Source organism: Manis javanica, chromosome 11 (genome assembly GCF_040802235.1).
Source record: "Manis javanica isolate MJ-LG chromosome 11, MJ_LKY, whole genome shotgun sequence".
Taxonomy (NCBI): Eukaryota; Metazoa; Chordata; class Mammalia; order Pholidota; family Manidae; genus Manis; species Manis javanica.
The window spans coordinates 37,591,772-37,612,889 of NC_133166.1; the positions used below are offsets into that span (position 1 = coordinate 37,591,772).

Sequence of the window (21,118 nt, forward strand, 5' to 3'; positions counted from 1 at the left end):
TATGGGCCTGCTAAGACAGAATCTGTTCAACAGCTAATACATTTCATTATAAATGCTTTAGGAAAGTTAGAATAATCACTTAAGAAAAAAGGCTGTTTATCTAAAGTTGGCCAACTGATTCATGGGACTTATTCTCCTGATTGCATCTAGACTGCTGAGACACCTGGATATAAAATCATTTTCAAGTATTTCATAAGATATTTGTCAATGTCATTATACTTATTGCTTTGTGTTTTCTTATTTCCAGGTGCTGACATTATTACCTGAAATTTGGCTGTGCTATTTATTGAAAAGAGAGACTAAGTTTTCATGATCAGCCCGGATTATGTGGTGGTTTGCAGTTATGGCTTCATTGCTTCACTCTTCCCTGTGTCCATGGTCTTTACCATATAACTTTGCAGTGCCATCCAGTGATGGGCTGCCCCTTAATTGGCCTTAACCTTGTGACTTGCTTTGGACAATACAGTGGGGCAGAAGTGAAAGAATGCTGTTCTAAGCCTAGCCCTCAAGAGGCCTTGTGTATTCCATTTGCTTTCTTTTGTACTTCTGACATTGTGAGAGAAGGACACATCCACACTAGCCTACTGGAGGACAAGAGACACTGGAAGCAGGGCCTGCTGGAGGACGACACCAGAAGTTACAGCTAGTTGCTCTAACGGAAACCAGTCTAGATCAGACAACAGCCACCCACCTCTCAAATATGTGAACAAATCTAGCTGAAAGCATCAGTGCCCACAGAGCCAACTCTCAAATATATGAGAAATAAATATTTATTTTTTCAAAGCTGCTGATTTTTAAGCTGACTTGTTGCATAGCAAAAAGTAACTGATAAATCTCAGGAAGGTGAGTGTTGACCAAAAAGTATGGTTACCATGGAGATGAGACTGCTCAGACCCTCTGAAAGAGAGAGAGACAACTCACACCTGCTATGAAGAGTGTATTCAGCCAACATGCTCCACATGTTGCATCTCAGGGATCTGCTGCAGTATTCAAGGTTATTCCATGCTTTCCTTAGACAACTCCAGAAAATAGCTGAGAAAGGCAGAAGTCTTTGGGGCTCTCTGTTGGGTTGACAGAATCTTTCTCAGAGTTGTACTGTAGTCTGAGTCTTTTGCTATCCAGTTTTTTCGTCTTCATCTCTGCACAGATATTAGACCTGCATAATGGTATGAAGGCTTTTTCCACCTACTCCTGTGCACTTTCCCCTTTATCTTTTTTTTAATTCATTTTATTATCATTAATCTACAATTACATGAAGAACATTATGGTTACTAGACTCCCCCCTTCACCAAGTCCCCCCCCAAACCCCATTACAGTCACTGTCCATCAGTGTAGTAAGATGCTGTAGACGCACTACTTGTCTTCTCTGTGTTGCACAGCCACCCCCCCACATTATACGTGCTAATTGTAAGGCCCCCTTTCTTTTTCCCTGCCCTTATCCCTCCCTTCCCACCCCTCCTGCCCAGTCTCTTTTCCTTTGGTAACCGTTAGTCCATTCTTGGGTTCTTTGATATTGCTGCTATTTTGTTCCTTCAGTTTTTCTTTGTTCTTATACTCCACATATGAGTGAAATCATTTGGTACTTGTTTTTCTCCGCTTGGCTTATTTCACTGAGCATAATACCCTCTACCTCCATCCATGTTGTTGCAAATGGTAGGATTTGTTTTCTTCTTATGGCTGAATAATATTCCATTGTGTATATGTACTACATCTTTATCCATTCATCTATTGATGGACACTTAGGTTGCTTCCATTTCTTGGCTATTGTAAATAGTGCTGCAATAAACATAGGGGTGCATCTGTCTTTTTCAAACTGGGCTGCTGCATTCTTAGGGTAAGTTCCTAGAAGTGGAATTCCTGGGTCAAATGGTATTTCTATTTTGAGCATTTTGAGGAACCTCCATACTGCTTTCCACAATGGTTGAACTAATATGCATTCCCACCAGCAGTGTAGGAGGGTTCCCCTTTCTCCACAACCTCACCAACATTTGTTGTTGTTTGTTTTTTTGGATGGTAGCCATCCTTACTGGTGTGAGTTGAATCTTATTGTGGTTTTAATTTGCTTTTCTCTGATGACAAGCGACATGGAGCATCTTTTCATGTGTCTGTTGGCCATCTGAATTTCTTCTTTGGAGAACTGTTCAGCTCCTCTGCCCATTTTTTAATTGGATTATTTACTTTTTGTTTGTTGAGGGGTGTGAGCTCTTTATGTATTTTGGATGTCAACCCTTTATCAGTATGTCATTTATGAATATATTCTCCCATACTGTAGGGTACCTTTTTGTTCTATTGATGGTGTCCTTTGCTGTATAGAAGCTTTTCAGCTTGATATAGTCCCACTTGTTCACTTTTGCTTTTGTTTCCCTTGCCCGGGGAAATATGTTCATGAAGAAGTTGCTCATGTTTATGTCCAAGAGATTTTTGCCTATGTTTTTTTCTAAGAGGTTTATGGTTTCATGACTTACATTCAGGTCTTTGATCAATTTCGAATTTAATTTTGTGTATGGGGTCAGACAATGGTCCAGTTTCATTCTCTTACATGTAGCTGTCCAGTTTTGCCAGCACCATCTGTTGAAGAGACTGTCATTTCCCCATTGTATGTCCATGGCTCCTTTATCATATATTAATTGACCATATATGTTTGGGTTAATATCTGGGGTCTCTATTCTGTTCCACTGGTCTGTGGCTCTGTTCTTGTGCCAGTACCAAACTGTCTTGATTACTGTGGCTTTGTAGTAGAGCTTGAAGTTGGGGAGCGAGATGCCCCCAACTTTATTCTTCCTTCTCAGGATTGCTTTGGCTATTCGGAGTCTTTGGTGTTTCCATATGAAGTTTTGAACTATTTGTTCTAATTCGTTGAAGAATGTTGTTGGTAATTTGATAGGGATTGCATCGAATCTGTATATTGCTTTGGGCAGGATGGCCATTTTGACAATATTAATTCTTCCTAGCCAAGAGCATGGGATGAGTTTCCATTTGTTAGTGTCCCCTTTAATTTCTCTTTAGAGTGTCTTATAGTTTTCAGGGTATAGGTCTTTCACTTCCTTGGTAAGGTTTATTCCTAAGCATTTTATTTTTTTTGATGCAATTGTGAATGGAATGGTTTTCCTGATTTCTCTTTCTATTAGTTCATTGTTAGTGTATAGGAAAGCCACAGATTTCTGTGTGTTAATTTTGTATCCTGCAACTTTGCTGTATTCTGATATCAGTTCTAGTAGTTTTGGAGTGGAGTCTTTAGGGTTTTTTATGTACAATATCATGTCATCTGCAAATAGTGACAGTTTAACTTCTTCTTTACCAGTCTGGATTCCTTGTATTTCTTTGTTTTGTCTAATTGCCGTGGCTAGGACCTCCAGTACTATGTTGAATAACAGTGGGGAGAGTGGGCATCCCTGTCTTGTTCCCGATCTCAGAGGAAAAGCTGTTCAGTATGATGTTGGCTGTGGTTTAATCATATATGGCCTTTATTATGTTGAGGTACCTGCCCTCTATACCCATTTTGTTGAGAGTTTTCATCATGAATGGATGTTGAATTTTGTCGAATGCTTTTTCAGCATCTATGGAGATGATCATGTGGTTTTTGTCCTTCTTTTTGTTTATGTGGTAGATGATGTTGATGGATTTTTGGATGTTGTACCATCCTTGCATCCCTGAGATGAATCCCACTTGGTCATGGTGTATGATCCTTTTGATGTATTTTTGAATTTAGTTTGCTAATATTTTGTTGAATATTTTTGCATCTACATTCATCAGGGATATTGGTCTGTAATTTTCTTTTTTGATGGGGTCTTAGCCTGGTTTTGGTATTAGGTGATGTTGGCTTCATAGAATGAGTTTGGGAGTATTCCCTCCTTTTCTATTTTTTGGAAAACTTTAAGGAGAATGGGGATTATATCTTCTCTGTATGTCTGATAAAATTCCGAGGTAAATCCATATGGCCTGGGGGTTTTGTTCTTGGGTAGTTTTTTGATTACCGCTTCAATTTCTTTGTTGGTAATTGGTTTGTTTAGATTTTGTGTTTCTTCCTTGGTCAGTCTTGGAAGGTTGTATTTTTCTAGGAAGTTGTCCATTTCTTCTAGGTTTTCCAGCTTGTTAGCATATAGGTTTTCATAGTAGTCTCTAGTAATTCTTTGTATTTCTGTGGGGTCCGTCATGATGTTTCCTTTCTCGTTTCTGATTCTGTTGATGTGTGTTGATTCTCTTTTTCTCTTAATAAGTCTGGCTAGAGGCTTATCTATTTTGTTTATTTTCTCAAAGAACCAGCTCTTGGTTTCATTGATTTTTTTCTATTGTTTTATTCTTATCAATTTTATTTATTTCTTCTCTGATCTTTATTATGTCCCTCCTTCTGCTGACTTTAGGCCTCATTTGTTCTTCTTTTTCCAGTTTTGATAATTGTGACGTTAGACTATTTAATTGGGTTTGTTCTTCCTTCTTTAAATATGCCTGGATTGCTATATACTTTCCTCTTAAGACTGCTTTCGCTGCATCCCACAGAAGTTGGGGCTTTGTGTTGTTGTTGTCATTTATTTCCATATATTGCTGAATCTCCATTTTAATTTGGTCATTGATCCATTGACTATTAAGAGCATGTTGTTAAGCCTCCATGTATTTGTGAGCCTTTTTGCTTTCTTTGTACAATTTATTTCTAATTTTATACCTTTGTGGTCTGAAAAGTTGGTAGGTAGAATTTCAATCTTTTTGAATTTACTGAGGCTCTTTTTGTGTATTCTAGAGAATGTTCCATCTGCACTTGAGAAGAATGTGTATCCTGTTGCTTTGGGGTGTAGAGTTCTATAGATGTCTATTAGGTCCATCTGTTCTAGTGTGTTGTTCAGTGCCTCTGTGTCCTTACTTATTTTCTGTCTGGTGGATCTGTCCTTTTGAGTGAATGGTGTGTTGAAGTCTCCTAAAATGAATGCATTGCATTCTATTTCCTCCTTTAGTTCTGTTAGTATTTGTTTCACATCTGCTGTTGCTCCTGTGTTGGGTGCATATATATTTATAATGGTTATATCCTCTTGTTGGACTGAGCCATTTATCATTATGTAATGTCCTTCTTTATCTCTTGTTACTTTCTTTGTTTTGAAGTCTATTTTGTCTGATACTAGTACTGCAGCACCTGCTTTTTTCTCCCTATTGTTTGCATGAAATATCTTTTTCCATCCTTTGACTTTTCATCTGTGCATGTCTTTGGGTTTGAGTCTCTTGTAAGTAGCATATAGATGGGTCTTGTTTTTTTATCCATTCAGTGACTCTGTGTCTTTCGATGGGTGCATTCAGTCCATTTACATTTAGGGTGATTATCAATAGGTATGTACTTATTGCCATTTTAGGCTTTAGATTCGTGGTTACCAAAGGTTCCAGGTTACTTTCCTTACTATCTAAGAGTCTAACTTAACTCACTTAGTATGCTGTTACAAATACAATCTAAAGGTTCTTTTCTATTTCTCCTCCTTTTTCTTCCTCCTTCATTCTTTATGTATTAGGTATCAAATTCTGTACTTTTTGTCTATCCCTTCATTGACTTTGGGGATAGTTAATTTAATTTTGCATTTGCTTCATAATTAGCTGTTCTACTTTCTTTACTGTGGTTTTATTACTTCTGGTGACAGCTATTAAACCTTAGGAACACTTCCATCTATGGCAGTCCCTCCAAAATAGACTGTAGAGATGGTTTGTGGGAGGTAAATTCTCTCAGCTTTTGCTTATCTGGAAATTGTTTAATCCCTCCTTCAAATTTAAATGATAAATCTTGCCAGATAAAGTAATCTTGGTTCCAGGTCCTTCTGCTTCATGGCATTAAATACATCATGCCACTCCCTTCTGGCCTGTAAGGTTTCTGCTGAGAAGTCTGATGTTAGCCTGATGGGCTTTCCTTTGTATGTGATCTTATTTCTGCCTCTGGCTGCTTTTAACAGTCTGTCCTTATCTTTGATCTTTCCCGTTTTAATTACTATGTGTCTTGGTGTTGTCTTCCTTGGGTCCCTTGTGTTGGGAGATCTGTGGATCTCCATGGCCTGAGAGACTATCTCCTTCCCCAGATTGGGGAAGTTTTCAGCAACTACCTCCTCAAAGACACTTTCCATCCCTTTCTCTCTCTCTTCTTCTTCTGGTATCCCTATAATGCGAATATTGTTCCACTTGGATTGGTCACACAGTTCTCTCAATATTCTTTCATTCTTAGAGATCCTTTTTTCTCTCTGTGCCTCCGCTTCTTTGTACTCCTCTTCTCTAGTTTCTATTTCATTTATTGTTTCCTCCACCGTATCCAACCTGCTTTTAATACCCTCCATCCTGCTCTTCAATGATTGGATCTCTGACTTGAATTCATTCCTGAGTTCTTGGATGTCTTTCTGTACCTCCATTAGAATGTTGATTTTTATTTTGAACTCCCTTTCAGGAAGAGTCATGAAAGGGAGTTGTATAATAATTTTACTCTGGACAAGGTTCCTTTGGCGTTTCATGTTTGTATATGGCGCCCTCTAGTGTCCAGAAGCTCTATTCTGGAGCTGCTCAGCCCCTGAAGCAATGTTGGGAGTCACAGGGGAGTGGTTTTGGTGCCTCGGGGGAGGAAATAGCTGTTCCCTGCTTCCCGGCTGCTGTGCCTGTCCCCACTGCCTGAACCAGTGGGCAAGCACACAGGTATAAGTTTTTGTCCCAGAGCAGCTGGATATGGATCCCTGCTTTCCACAAGTGGCCGGAATCCCAGTCTCCCCAGGAACTCTGCCTGTATTAACTTTCCAACCCAGTAGTCATGCCAGTCTCATGAAAGCACCATGAAATGTAGGTTTGTGCTCCCAGAGCAGATCTCCAGAGCTAGGTATTCAGCAGTCCCAAGCCTTCCACTCCCTCCCTGCTCCGTTTCTCTTCCTCCCGCTGGTTAGCTGGGGTGGGAGAGGGGCTCGGGTCCCGCGGAGCCACAGCTCTGGTACGTTACCCCATTCGGTGAGGTCTGCTCTTTTCTTCAGGTGTGTGCAGTCTGATGCCGTCCTCTTTCCTGTTGCTCTCTCAGGATTAGTTGCGCCTATTATATTTTCTAATTGTATCCAGTTTTAGGAAGAAGCCTCTGTCTCTCCTCTCACGCCGCCATCTTTAATCTGTGTTCACTGTCCCCTTTATCTTTCACAGATAGTACCCTTAATAACTTTTTTGTAACTCCATCTTGAAAGCTGCCTCACAGAAGACCCAAACTGACAGAAGGAGGGACTGCTTTCATCATGCTACATTCCTGGCTTATTCAAGTGGAGGAACTGGTAGAATGACATTGGCCATTTACAGAGACAGACAGCAGAGGCCACAAGGTTTCTCAAGAGATTGTGTCAGTAACTGAAATTACTTTTCACGATGACCCAGACAGCTTGCTCAACAGCAGATTATTTAAGCTGCCCTCCTTGATAGCCTTCTGCCAGTTATCTTATTCAAGGGAACAAAAGTAACACTTTATAAAGAAGATATGCAGATGAAAAATACATACATGAAAAGGTGCTCAGTATCACTAATCATCAGGGATTTGCAAAACCAGTGAGATATTACCTTACTGTGGTTAGAATGACTGTCATCAAAAAGAGAAGAAATAATCATTGGTGAGGATATGGAGAAAAGGGAACCCTTGTGCATTGATAGGAATAGAAATTGGTTTTGATAGGAATATAAATTGGTGCAGCCACTATGGAAAACAATATGGAGGCTCCTCAAAAAATTAAAAATACAGGTACCATATGTTCTAGCAATTTCACTTCTGGGTATTTATCCAAAGAAAATGAAAGCACTAACTTAAAAAGATACCTGCATCCCATGTTCACTGAAGCATTATTTATAATAGCCAATTATATATCAAATTAGTAAGAGGGGTTAATTTGAAAGTTACTGAGTAAAACAAGTTCTCATCATGAGAAAAATAATTTTGTGACTGTACATGGTGATGGATGTTGACTTATTGTGGTGATCATTGTATGACATATACAAATATTGAATCATGTATACCTGAAACATATGTTAAATGTTTATTATGACTCAATATTTTTAAAAAAGAATACTTATATTTCTGTATTTCGAGACTGTGGTCCATTTCTATTTCAAATTATACTCTTCATTCAGTGAGATCAATCTACCTGATAGCATATGAATAATGCTATTCAACTGCACTTTTAATTTATCATCTCTGAGTTATTCTTTGATAGAAAATAAGCGACTTGTCAGGATCTCATAATGAGTAAAGGGTGTAGTGTGGAGTTTTAATCAGTGTGCCATATACCAAGGAAGTTCAGGCTGGGCTGTGAAGGATGAGCTGTATCTTTAGGTCTAGAGGAGAGGCTCACTGTGAACAGTTCTAGACTGTACTTAGGGGAGGACCTGTTGATTGGTGTGTTTGACCATTGCCTTATTTTCTGTAACAGAATCAAGGTGATTGGTGCTACTCCTAATTAAGCATAAGTACCTCATCCAGGAGAGAGGCTGGCATGGCTGTGGAGAGTCTCATGCTAGGTGTTGGTCATGGGTAAGATACAGTGCAGTTGAAAGCAATTATCAGGGATGCGTAGTTGTATCTCAGGACACTTGTGAGGCAGAGAAGCCCTGTTCACATCTCTACCAGAAGTTATGGAGTAATGATCCTAAAAACAGCTCTTCCATTGCTTGGGAGGGGCACAGTGAGCATATGGGCATAACTTGACCTGGAAATCTCTTGGTTTAAGAGGGGGTAATTGAACTGACTCTTTTAGCTGAGCTCCTATTGGAGGGTGATTTAGAGTGGCCTCTAGTGGCCGCACACGGGTATTGCGGCACCAGTGTGGTTGGTGCCCATTGCAGGACTAATTAGTGAAGGCAAAAAATCTCACATAGTAAACTGGAAGGAGGAACGTGGCAAGAGTCGGAACTGTGTGACAGATTGAAGCAGTCCAAAGATGTCTACAGTGGTGGAAAGAATGACACTCTTTGGAAAAAAGTAGAAATGAAGTTTTATAAATTTAGTAAAACAAATTATAGTAATTTCGTAGAGAATGCAATAGAGTAGTAAAGTAATACAAGAGAAAGAAGGAAATAGATGGGAGAATCACAAATGAGAAAAAGATATAAAGTGTGGGGGATTGCTGAATGGACACTATTGATCAGAAGGAAACCTATGATGTAGAAAAAAAAGGCATTACGGAGTTGCTAAGCTCAGAAATAAGCATGCTGGTCAGACCCTGAGAGGCCTGACGCGAGGCAAAAAAGAGGCAGAATTAGGGGATAATGTTCATCCTTTTATTTCTATGATGGATGGGAAACCAAGGACACGTAGGAATTTAACAAAAAACGTCTCAGTTGGAACTTAAGTACTAAAAATATTGCATTTACTTCTTTCTGGGTTACCCTGGAGTAAGTTCCCTTTTCCTATAACAATGGCATTGTGAGAAAAATGGGTATTAACCGAGTGAAGTAAACAGTACCCGGAGGCAGGGCTGCCCTGAGTCTGGTTCGCTTCACGTTGGGTGCTGATGGTCTGGGGAGGAGGAGTTCGGGACGTAGTGTGCTGCAGAGAGTGAGTGATACCCTTTCATGAAGGTGAGCTGAAGAAGGCTCTGGGTACTGCTGACCTGAGCCATACTTCTGTACACCACTTCTCCCAGTGAAGGAAATAAATCATGTAGTTGCATATACACTTTGTATCACCTGTTCCACACATTGACATTGGTGCCTGGAGGACCCCAGGTCAGGGGAAAGGCAGCAGTCTGCACTCATGTACCGAAGTTGGCCAGTCTTTCACATCCCTCCAGAGTGCAGCCTGCCCAGAGTGGAAATAGGGTAGGTGTAGTTGGCACCTGCTTCCCTTTCCCTGAAGATATACAATGCCCCAGGCAGGTGGGCCTGGCAGAGAGGACATCAGTCATTTAGATTCTAGTGCAGCACACCCACTCTCTGGAACCCAATTCTGACTTCCCCCAGGCCCTTTCAAGCTATAACAGATCTGTTCTTCAGACCTGCCCCAGTCTTTGAGCAGGGTGGGATGGTGAAAACTTTGATGTGAAGAATTCATGTCTTCTTCCCCAAAGTCTCTGCCTATCTTCATACAACATAGGGTGTCTGATACCTTCAAGTGGGGATACCTCAGAGGTGAGCACAGAGAACTACGGGGAGCCAGGGCCACTTACAGCAAGCTCCCTAGGAAAGGGTGTAGGGAAGAGGTCCAGGGCAGGGCAGGGCTGGAAGGGTGCTAGCTGGGGAGGTCAGTGGGTCCTGTAGAAGCTGGGTGAGTCCTCTCCAGGAAAGGGCCAGAGGACCACCTTAGTAGGCCTCATGGTGACTGGCTGGCAGTGTCAAATCCATAGGTGTAGGCCTGGACAGGTTTCCAGCATGGCTAGTGGGTTAGTTTCTCCACGTTTTGGACATGATTTAGGCTGTCACATACCACAGCTGAACTTGTAGTCTCACATCTGGGACCTCAGGGGGCTTCCTAAGTTACACTTTCCCTTTTGGTCTAGAAACATCTGTCTCCCTGTGATGGATTTGACACTGAGAGCAAGGCGGCACCCTTATAAAATCTGGAGCTCAGGGCACTGGGACTGAGTGGTAAGGGGAAAGGGGCAGGGCATTGTCATGAGACAGACTCAGGTCCAAATCTTGGGTCTGCCACTTACTAGTTGTAATACCCCAGCAAGTTAACACCACATCTGATTCTGTTTCCTCATCTGCAAACTCAGAGCAGAACATTGCTACCCTCAGCACTGGACTGCAGTGACAAGGGGTATTTCCCTCCCCTTACCAGGGCACCTGGAGGGGAGCCAGTTCTGCAGACAGGATGTGAACTAGCTTGGACAGCTCTGTTTGCTCTCATGTGATGCCCAAAGCTGGCCTGGAAGCAGAATATCAGAAACAAATTTCTCACAGAAGTTCCTGCTGGGCTGAGTGGGGCTCAGGGGAGGTTCTCTGTGCAGTTTAGGCCAGTGCCTTAAAGAGGGGGTGCCCCCAGGTGAAGGAAGAACCATCCATCGGGTAAGAACACCTAGGGTGGGGTGCAAGGAAGGGTTGGCCCAGTTGCTTTCTCTGTGCATGGAACTTTCCAGTTCCTCCCTGAGCTAAGCTGTAAGGCTAGGGGATCTTTCTTAAAGGGGAAAGCCTAGGACAAACGGCCTGGATTTTCTAATCAAATGGGTCTTCTCTCTGTGGCCAGCAGGTGGCACTGAGCCCTTAATTCTGCCGGTTTACTGTCACCAGGGGCTTAAGGTGCGTGAGCAGGTGGAGAATGGTTATTCTGGGTGGGGACCCAAGGATGGTGCTGCTTAGGAGCTTTTCACTAGTGAGTCTGGCCCCTCTCCTGGCCTAAAGGACAGCCAAGCTGAGTCCCAAGAGGCAGGCACTGTCCCCAGAACTCTGGACTGACTCAGAGAAGCTTCTCATCCCTCTTTCTAAACCAGAAGTGGGTTAGCTCAGCAAGGAAGGGAATCAATGTGGGGGACTGTATAGGTGCAGGGAGTGGGGAGCTTAAAGCTTGGACCAATAGCAGCAGTTTTCTGGCCCCTCAGACCTGTCTCTGGAGTAGCCTGGGACCAGACTAAACTCACTGATCTAACTAAAGCTCTGTGCTGGCCTCAAACTGGCTTGTTCAGTAAACTATCCATAACAGATTCATTCACTCATTCATTCGGCACTTACTCAGTGCCAGGCTCGGTGCTGAATCAGGCACAGTCACTGACTCAAGGAGCCATGGACTTGGGGCTGGGAAGACACCCATAAACACAGGAAAAGTAAAGTGCCCACAAAACACAGGAAGGGAAGGCACCATCTCTTTCCAGAGGAATCAGGAAAGGCTCCCATGAAGCATCATTTGGCCTGGACTTTTATGGATTTCAACAGGCAGAGATGAGATGTGAGCAATACAGGCAAAGGGAATAACATAAGCCAAAGCTCAGAGGTAGGAAGCTCAATTTATATGCAAGGAGGGGGTAGTCAGGCTGCCAGCGGGATGGGTGGTTGCACAGGGTCCTGGCAAGGGACCAGTGAACTGGAAGGCTGGAAAGCAGGCAAAGCCTGAAGTGCTGGCTATGGGTCTATCCCTGACTGAGAAGGCAATGAGCAACCACTGAAGGTACATGACATTGGAGGGAGTGATCACAACCCTTTTAGTAAGACCACTCTGGTGGTCGCTTAGCAGATGCGCAGAAGGTGAGATGGAAACAAGAAGACTAGGTCCTGGGCTCTGCCACAACCCCTGGCGTGTGGGTCTGTGCTGGGAGGCAGCTCCATGCAGACAATAAGACAGGTAGAGAAACTCATCACCAGGGGAAATATGATAGCATCTTCTCTTTTAACATTTGCTTGGTCAGTTGTCTCATCATGTGGCTGATTCAGCAATAATCATAACAACAGCTTATATTTGTTGAGTACTTACTATGGATGAAGCACTTAAGTATTTTACATCTGTTTTTCATTTACTCCTATAACAGTTCTATGAGGTAGGTGCTATTAGCATCCCCCACTGTACAGATGAGGCAAATGAGGCACAGAGAAGGTAAGTTACTTGACCAAGGTCATAAGAGGTAGAGGCAGGATTTGAACCCAGGCTTGAGGGTTTATGCTCCAGTCACTACATTAATGCATGTGACATTCTGGCCTCTCCTCCTGAGCACCCCAGCCATCCAGATCCCTGGGAGTGGAGGCAGGGCCCAGGGCTATAAGCCTGGGGGGTGCACAAAGGTTGAGACGGCCAGACAGGCTAGCAGGGCTGGGCTACTTGAGGCAGAAGGGGAAGAATCTCTCTGAACTGGGGGAAGAGTGCCAGCCCCAGTTCCCAGTTCCCCAGCCTCACTTATGGAATATGGGCTGGCAGCTGTCTATCAGCATGTCCCCTGCTTCCCCAGCAAGAACAGCCCAGAGTTCAGGTCATGAAGGGGGAGGCTTTATTGACAAAGGAGAAGGCAGGATTCAGGGCAAGGACACACAGCACTGATCCAACAGTCCAGAATGGGGTCAAGCCCTTCAGGACCAAGGACTTCTTTGCCTCAGGGACCTCACTCACTGCCACCACCCTGAGCATTCCAACATTTCCTTTTCTAACAACCCAGAGACCCTCCACAGCCACCCGCTGGACCAAGTGAGTGGCAGCCACTGGTGGGAAACCAGGACCAGCTTGGTCAGCCTCTTTCTGCATGGCATACCAGCATCTGTTCCATCCCACTGCAGCCTCCTAGGGTGGGGGACAGAGTGGGAGCAGGCAGCCCAGCCCATGGAGCCCTCCCTGTAGAAGCCTCGGTGTTGGGCATGGGGCCCATTTCCTCTTCCCTGTGCCTGCTAAGGTTCGTGCCACATCCTTGCTGACTGAGCCTACCCTGGAGAGGGAAGCCCTGTCAGCCTCCGCCTGCTCTGTCTGTGAAGGCTCCACCCCTCCAGTCTTCCACTTGGAATGCACCTGGTCATTCACTGCCCTCCCTAGCTAGCAGGGCCCACCCATTAGCCCATTACTTTTTCAGAGACCCTGGGAGGCTGAGGCCTGACCACAGGCATCTCTTGGGGCCACAGAAACAGAGCAGCAACCCCCCAAACTAGGGACTGTTCTTCCTCAGCCAACTGCCCAATCAATCATGGGGGCCCAGGACTGGCCAGAGACTCTGCTTTATGGCTCAACACTTCCCATGGCTTCCCCAGCCTAGGGCAGGGGGAGGGGGACATCCAGTCCTGAGCTGGGGTTGGGAGGAGCTGAGACAAAAATAACCCAGTACAGGCTCCTGCTGAGGCCAGAAATAGCGTAGTGACAAGTGTCTTGCAATACCCTGGGTGTGCAGCAGGCAGGGAGGCTGAGCTGAGGAGGGGCCAGCCTCACACCAGGTCCTGGCCTGGCTGACGGGCCCACACCACATCCACTCTGCATGCATTCCACGCTGCCTGTGTGGTGGTGTGGGGGCCCCGGGGCCAATGGCTCAGGACAGGGAATCTGGAGAGATGCTAAACTTGGGCTTGGCCTTGGCCACAGCCATGCTGCGCTTGCGCAGGGGGCCACGGGCCGACGCAAGGGTCAGGGCGTCCAGCAGGCTATGGTCCTCATCTAGCTGGCGGGCTGTGCAGAGTGGGGTGGGCACTTTGATGGTGTTGCCAAACTTAGAGTAATCCACGGAGTATCGGCCATCCTCCTCGGCCACGATGGGTACAAAGCGCTGGCCCCACAGGATCTCATCAGCCAGGTAGGAGGTGCGGGCCTGGGTGGTGATGCCTGTGGTTTCCACCACGCCTTCCAGGATGACGATGATCTCGAGGTCCTGGTGGTGGTGCAGGTCGCTGGGAGCCAAGTCATAGAGCGGACTGTTGGCATCAATGACGTGGTAGATGATGAGGGGAGCCACCAGGAAGATGCTGTTGCCACCCACGCCGTTTTCCATGGGGATGTCCACCTGGTGGAGAGGCACCACTTCGCCCTCAGGGCTGGTGGTCTTGCGCACCACCTGCATGTGGATGGTGGCACTGATAATCATGCTCTTGCGGAGGTCGCCCACGCGCAGCATGAAGCAGAGGCGGCCGTGGCGCACAGCGATGACGGCATGCTTGCTGAAGATGAGCGTTTCCGCTCGCCGGTGGGCCTGGGCCGTCTTCATGAAGATGCAGCCCAGCATGATGGCATTGATCATGAGCCCTACAATGTTCTGCACAATGAGGATCAGGATGGCCAGCGGGCACTCCTCAGTCACCATGCGCCCACCGAAACCAATGGTCACCTGGACCTCAATGGAGAAAAGGAAGGCAGATGAAAAAGAGTGGATGCTGGTGATGCAGGGCACAGCAGTGCCCTCACCAGGGGCGAGGTCACCATGGGCAAAAGCAATGAGCCACCAGACCATGGCAAAGAGCAGCCAGCTGCACAAGAAAGACATGGTGAAGATGAGCAGTGTGTGCGGCCACTTGAGGTCCACCAGAGTGGTGAATACGTCCTGCAGGAAGCGGCCCTGCTCCCGGATGTTCTTGTGGGCCACGTTGCAGTTGCCGTTCTTGGACACAAAGCGGGCCTTCCGCTCTCGAGCTCGGTACCTGGGTTCCGCAGGGTCCTCTGCTAGCCGCGTCAGCACATATTCCTCAGGGATGATGCCCTTGCGGGACAGCATAGCTCCAGAGACCACCAGGAAGAGGCTTCCCCCATGGGAGGCACCCCCTGACCAAGCCTAGAGTCTCACTGTGCCGTTTCCTCCCTGGGCACCTTTCCACTCTGGGACCACCCTCACTTGTGCTGGCCTCATTTCTGAGCTGCCTCCCCAACCAGAGTCATCCTCCCCTCCACCTGGCCCCTGCTTCACTTTATACCAGCCTCACACCTCAGCCTGTCTGCTAATTGCCTAGTGAGCCCTCCAGACAGGCCTGCTCCTCACCTGGCCATAATTCCCAGCTCAACTCCCCTCCGCTGTTGAGCCCCCTCTACCTCCCCCTCGCTCCCCTTTTCCCCACCCAGTCTTCCTTCTCTCGGAACTTAATACCTCAGGATCTTACCAAGGAACCCGACCTCACACAACCCCCGCCGCTGCTCCCACCTCACCATTTCTGCTCCCAGATCCCTTCCAAGCTCCAGTTTCATATTCTGACCACCGCCACCCCCAGCCTCACCTCCAAGTATGCCTCCTCTTTTCCACCCCACCCCCGTAGCGCCCTGGCCGCTGTCGGATTCCCCTCCAGCTCCTGTCCTTTTTGTCTCCTTGGGATCCTGCGCCCTCCGGAGTCACCACCGCACCCGGCTCACCGGATAACCCTCGCTCCCAGAGGGCCCTGGCCCAGCTCACTCTGGGTTCTGGCTTCCAGGCTCCCGGCCGCACGCAGGCAGGCGCCGCGCCCCAGCCGGCGCTCCGTCCCTGCCCCGCCCGCTCGTCGCCGCCGCACCTGCTCCTGCTCCTCAAGCTGCAGCCGTCGCCTCCCCACCCCCTCCTGCCACCCGGGCGCTCGCGGCGGCTGTCCTCCGGTTCCCGCGTCTGTGGGTCTGCTGGTCCGCGGAGACCGACCTGTGCTAGGTGGGGGTAGAAGATTGAGAGTGGGGGCGCCCTCGGAGTGGAATGGGGGCCGGAGCCGCCAGGGGGAGCCCTACCTACTCCTGAGCTGGAGGGGGAGCGGGCACAGGGGCAGGCCCCGCCCCTCGCCATTCACCTCTCCTGCCTTCCTAATGCCGACGCACGTTCTGGCCTTGGCGGTTTGCCCAATAGTGGACCAAAACAGATTCCACCTGCCCACGGTCTACGAAATTAGGGCTGGGGGCGGGGGCCAGTGAAAGAGTCTGGATCTGCCGTCCCAGACTGAGGACCGCAGCTTCTGTCTCTTTGCCTCCCCTCCCCCAGTTTTCCCATTCCCTAGTGCCTCTTGTGCAGCACTGGGCTTTGCGGGTTCCCAGCTAAAGGAGGCAAGGAGGGACTGCGTTACCCACTAGGAGAAATTAGGGGGCCCGAGGTCTTCTCTGACCGCTTCTTCTCTTTGGGGCACTCTTAATCTTTTCTGAATCATGGATCCTTTGAGAAGCTGATGAAAACCACAGACTCCCTCCCCAGGAAAAAAATGTACCTTTGAAGATGTAACAACCCAGTTTCACACTACAGGGGATGCTGGTGCTGCAGCCCAGAAGCCTGAGAGGATGCATCTTCTCAGTCATGACTACAACCTGCTTCCCCCAGCTCAACCTCCTTGCATTTTAAAGAGGGATTCAGTTACCGGAATTTGCTTTGCACCTCCTTACACTCACAACTTGGTTTCTTAAACTTAGGTATTGGGAGGGGCTGTATATTAGGGTTCTTGGTGACTGGGAGACTGAGCTCTTGACCTGGACACGAGTGGTACTTCTACTGCAGGCACCAGCCTATGGTTACCATGTGGCTTGGGCCTCGGGTGCAGGCCCCCAGTTCCCAGCTGGGAGGGAATGCCTACTACTTCTCCTTGTTAGGACAGTCATGGCTCCATTCCCTCTTTGCAGCTCAGATAGTATGGAGCGCTGACCCACTGAGTCCATTTTTTGGACATGTAGCTTGAGGCAGGGGCTGGAATGGTAGCAACAGTGGAGGTGTGGGCCACAGTAGGGCAGAATGTAGCTTTCATATTGACTTTTCCCTTCTCTCCTATACCTACCTGCAGGCAGAGTGAACACTGCTACTCAGGTTAAGTGTGATCTGGGGCTCTATTAACAGAGCTGCAGTACCTAGGGTGGGGAGGGGAAAACAGGATGAGTAGAATGGGGAGCTCAAGGAGACAGGGTTATACAGAAAATCTCTGAGGCAGCTCCAGTTATTCAACCCCCAGAAAAGGAACCTTGGAGGGCTCCCCAGGGAGTTTGGGCACTATTGCAGAAACCTGTGGAGTCCAAGGAGGATGGATTAAAGTTTTGTGTGACCCAAAGTATAGAACCAGTACAGATATTGAGTGAAACAGAGGCAGGCTTTGATTTCACATGTTGAAAAGTCAGTGCTAACAACCAGCGATGACATCTGTGGGGTACCCAGGTCAAAGCTGGCATACAATCAGGGATGTTACAGAGGGTTTTGGGCCACAGTGGCCTTGGGCATCCTTGCAAGACTTCAGTGTGGACCCTGCCCTGCCCCTGCTACTTCTGTTCAATCCTTTGGGGTGTGGTGGGCATAGGGGTGGTGGGAATCCTCTTCCCTCTCCCCAGACTTTGCTCCTGGGAGACCCCACAGTGGAGGGAGCTGTTGAGCCCCCAGAGGCATCTCAGAGCCAGAAAGGCCAGGCTCTGCCTCACAGTGTGGCCCTGAGGCCTCACCTATTCCCCACTCCACACTTACCAGGAGGCTGAGCCCCTTACCCAAAGGGCTCAGCCTCTTGCCCTACTCCATCCTACACCTCTTATACTTATCTCACCCAAACACTACACTTGTCATGTCCCTTTCTCACTCAAAAATCTTCTCTACTTCCCTTTTGTTCATAGGCTTATCCAGCCTCCTTGTCCTGGCATTCAAAGTTCTCTGTTCTTATGCATCCCCCCGCCCCCCACCAATGTGCCCTTTTCTCTCTCTACCTATCCAACTGTTACCCTCTCATGCCCAACTTGCATCTTGCTTCTTCCAGGCGGCCTGCCATGCTTCACAGAGCTCTCACTTCCTGAGCTCCTCTGGTTCCTGGAATATCCAAAAGGGTCTGTGTTGGACCCCTCTCCAGTGACTGGTAGGTTTTCGGTACATTACTCTGACCCCCTTGCAACCAAGAGGGACATAGGCCCAAGACTCCTGGGTTTGCACGCCAGGGCCTAAGACTGAAGCCAATATGTAAATGATAAAGGATATGTAAATGAGCACCTTCCATTTCTTGGCTGAGAGGTGTGCGCTCCTGTTCTTGCTGCAAATGGAGTCTGATAGCTGTTGTTTGGTCTCCCCAGTGGCATCTCCCAGTAAACACCTGGCAGACTTGTGGTATATGCACTGTGCTTTCCCTCTGAAGGACCACCCTTCTGAATGCCCTTACATGGGGGACAGAGATAGGGGCGTGTGATCCAGGCCTAATCAGTCAGTGTATTCCAGACCTGTGACCATGGTGAATGAGTGGCCGTGGGGTGTAACCTATGCTGGTCCATTGAAGTTTGCTCCCAAGATTTTTGCTGGAACTATTGGGAATGGCCTTTTTCAGAGGAGTAGGATGTAAGTTGGAGGTGCTAGTGGTCATCTGCCATTGGGGAAGGAGAGGAAGATGGAAGTAGAGACACATTCTGCACATCAAACACCTGAATCCAGCCATGCTTGAGGTACAACCCTGGCCTTCTTAGTCACACAGGACAATAAATTTCAGTTTTTGTGTAAGCCACTTAGAATTGTGTTCCTGTCATTTGTAATAGAAATAGTGTTAATCAAGGATACCTTACAATTTTAATCTAAGACACAATAATCACAAAAATGCTACAACTTGTTATGGATTGAATTGTGTCCTCCCCCAATCCATTTGTGGAAGCCCTAAATTCATATGACGAAGCCCCCCAGCATGACAGTATTTGGAGGTAAGGTGTGTGAAGAGGTAATTTATGAGGTCATAGGAGTGGGGCCTCATCCAATATGACTGGTATCCTAATAAGAGAGTGACACTAGGGATGTGAGCACAGAGGAAAGGCCATATGAGGTCACAGCTAGAAGGTGGCTGTCCGCAACCAAGCAGAGAGGCCTCAGGAGAAAACCCCCAAACCTGTGACACCTTGATCCTGGACTTCCAGCCTCCAGAACTGTCAGAAATAACTTCTCTTGTTTCAGCCACCCAGTCTGTGGGATTTTGTTACGGCTCCCTTAGAAAACTAATACATCCCCTATTTCATAGATAAGGAAACACACGTTTCCCCATTAATGCAAGTTCAAGTTCAGGTCTGCCTGGGGCCAAAGTCAGGCTGGCTCCACTGAACCCACAGACACCCCCTGCCCTGCCTGCCAGACTGAAGGCCTCCAATAGGAAACAGCTGATCTCTTTATTTACAGGTGATTTACAGTTAGAAAACCCAGGCAGGCGGTGGGGGCAGGGGGCATTTAGGATGGCACTTGGGCTCTGGCAGGTCACTTGTCTGCGCGGACAAAGGAGGCGAAGACGCTGTCCTTCTGGCTGAGCAGCTTCTCGGGCTTGTCAAACTCAAGGATGGCGCCGCGTTTCAGGACAATCACCAGGTCTGCACTCAGGATGGTGTGCACGCGGTGCTGAGCAGGGCAGGAGGGGGCTGGTCAGGGTCAGGCGGAAGGGGTGGGGCACCTGAGGAGATCCTGCAGCTCGGAGGAGGGAGCCTATGACCAGAATGTCCTATCTCTGTGGTGACTGTCCTTTCCTGGGGTGGCTGTGACTCCAAGCCCTTACACCACTAATAACACCATCTCCTCTGACCAAGTCAGCTCTGGCCTCACCTCTAAGCTTCGTGGCTCAGAAATCTCCCCAAGCCTCCTAGCCCTCACTTCTCCCAGAGAAGGAACCCTAGCCTAGCTTGCACAGGCAGGCCTTTGAACCTGGAGAAAAAGAGGGGAGGTCTGGGAGAAATGCAGGTGCGAATACAGCCCTGGAATCCGGAACTCCAGGCTCTCGGCAAGCCCTGCAGACTCCTTGCTCTGTACCGCTCTGGGGCCCGCTCTTGGCTACTAGGCCCAGGTCAGCCCAGGGGCTGCCCACCAACCTAGGAAGGCCAGCCTTTTCTCTGGGTATCACCTGCCCCCCAGTGATGGGCCCCTTACCGCAATGGTGACCACAGTGCGGTCTGCGAAGGCTGTCATCACCACCTTTTGGAGGATGTTTTCCTGCCAGGTGGGAAAAACAGTTGTTGGCTCAGCTGCCCAGTGGATGGGGTCTGGCCTTGCTCAGGGATATAGGGCCCAGGTCTGTGGCCCCGCACCCATCTGACCCAACCCTAGCCCCACCCCCTCCCTCTGTCTGGCAGAAGTTCCCATAGGACCAACCGGGTTGCTGGCATTCACAGGCAGGACAGCCCGTTGGGAGCTCAGCTGTGCCTGTATGTGTGCGGAGCATGCCTGGGTGTGCCGTGTGTGGGTGGTGGCTGTGAAGTCTCTGTGGATCTGTGCGCAGCTTGTGTATGTGTCATAAATGTTCCCTAACACTAGCTTGAGTCAGGGTCCCCTTTTCTGCCACAAATGGCCCTTGATGCTCAAGGCAACTTGAGCTTCAGTGCTACTTTGTGCAAATTTCCCCGACACCCCATGAAAACCCTCTCCAAGTCCCCGACCCCATGGATGTGTCCAGGACTGACCGTGGCCATGTCGATGGAAGCTGTGGCTTCATCCATTATGAAGATGCTGGTCTTCCTCACGAAGGCCCGAGCCAGGCAGAACAGCTGCCTCTGGCCCTGGCTGAAATTCTCCCCACCTTCTGTGATGATGGCATCTGAAACCGCAGGGACAGCAGGGCTGAGTTAATTCTGCATTGTGAGTTTAGTAGATGGCATGGCTTGAGGCATGTCAGGAAATGTGTGCACAGGGGCAAATACGTCAGTGTGTGTTGTGAGTACAGGCGTGTGCAGGACTGCTGCCACTTACACTACAACACCAGTGCCACGTGCATGAATTACAGAGAAAAGCACCCCCTGGAGTTGTGCACTGCTGTGGCCCTGGGCAGTTCTGGGGGGGGGTGCGCCTTGCTGGGGCGCCTCTGAAGCCAAGGCTTGGCCAGCCCCCACTGGTCCCCATTTGGTCCAGGAGCTGCAGCA

The 21,118-nt window shown here is 47.9% G+C and overlaps 3 protein-coding genes across 13 annotated transcripts in view; 1 reads left to right on the forward strand and 2 right to left on the reverse strand.

Moving 5' to 3' along the window:
• The window catches only part of NCR3LG1 (natural killer cell cytotoxicity receptor 3 ligand 1), a 62,878-nt gene that overhangs the window by 10,077 nt on the left and 31,683 nt on the right, over positions 1 to 21,118 (forward strand). For 2 of the 5 annotated variants that reach the window (XM_037026851.2, XM_037026852.2), the window contains one exon: positions 248 to 1,735. The exons of 1 other annotated variant lie outside the window; for it this stretch is intronic. Coding sequence is in view for 1 of the 4 variants with exons in the window: in XM_037026853.2 (XP_036882748.1) it covers positions 7,132 to 7,169 (38 nt within the window). In the remaining 3 variants the exon portion in view is untranslated. Of the gene's footprint in view, positions 1 to 247; positions 1,736 to 7,131; positions 8,164 to 21,118 lie in introns of those variants that run through there. 2 more of the 5 variants (XR_005063574.2, XM_037026853.2) reach the window with 2 other exon arrangements.
• Positions 12,862 to 15,355, reverse strand: KCNJ11 (potassium inwardly rectifying channel subfamily J member 11). The gene has a single exon (XM_017672669.3). The coding sequence runs from the start codon at positions 15,066 to 15,068 to the stop codon at positions 13,896 to 13,898; it is 1,173 nt and encodes a 390-aa protein (XP_017528158.1). The 5' UTR covers positions 15,069 to 15,355; the 3' UTR covers positions 12,862 to 13,895.
• Positions 19,374 to 21,118, reverse strand: part of ABCC8 (ATP binding cassette subfamily C member 8) — a 72,925-nt gene continuing 71,180 nt past the window's right edge. For all 7 annotated transcript variants that reach the window (XM_073216282.1, XM_073216279.1, XM_073216278.1 and 4 more), the window contains 3 exons: positions 20,663 to 20,796; positions 20,133 to 20,195; positions 19,374 to 19,610 (listed from right to left, as the gene is read on the reverse strand). In XM_073216282.1, the coding sequence (XP_073072383.1) occupies positions 19,473 to 19,610; positions 20,133 to 20,195; positions 20,663 to 20,796 (335 nt within the window). In that variant the 3' untranslated portion in view covers positions 19,374 to 19,472. The remainder of the gene's footprint in view (positions 19,611 to 20,132; positions 20,196 to 20,662; positions 20,797 to 21,118) is intronic.

Bases quoted from the DNA above. Each gene is read 5' to 3' on its own strand.
- KCNJ11 (XM_017672669.3), bottom strand. From the start codon at position 15,068: ATGCTGTCCCGCAAGGGCATCATCCCTGAGGAATATGTGCTGACGCGG.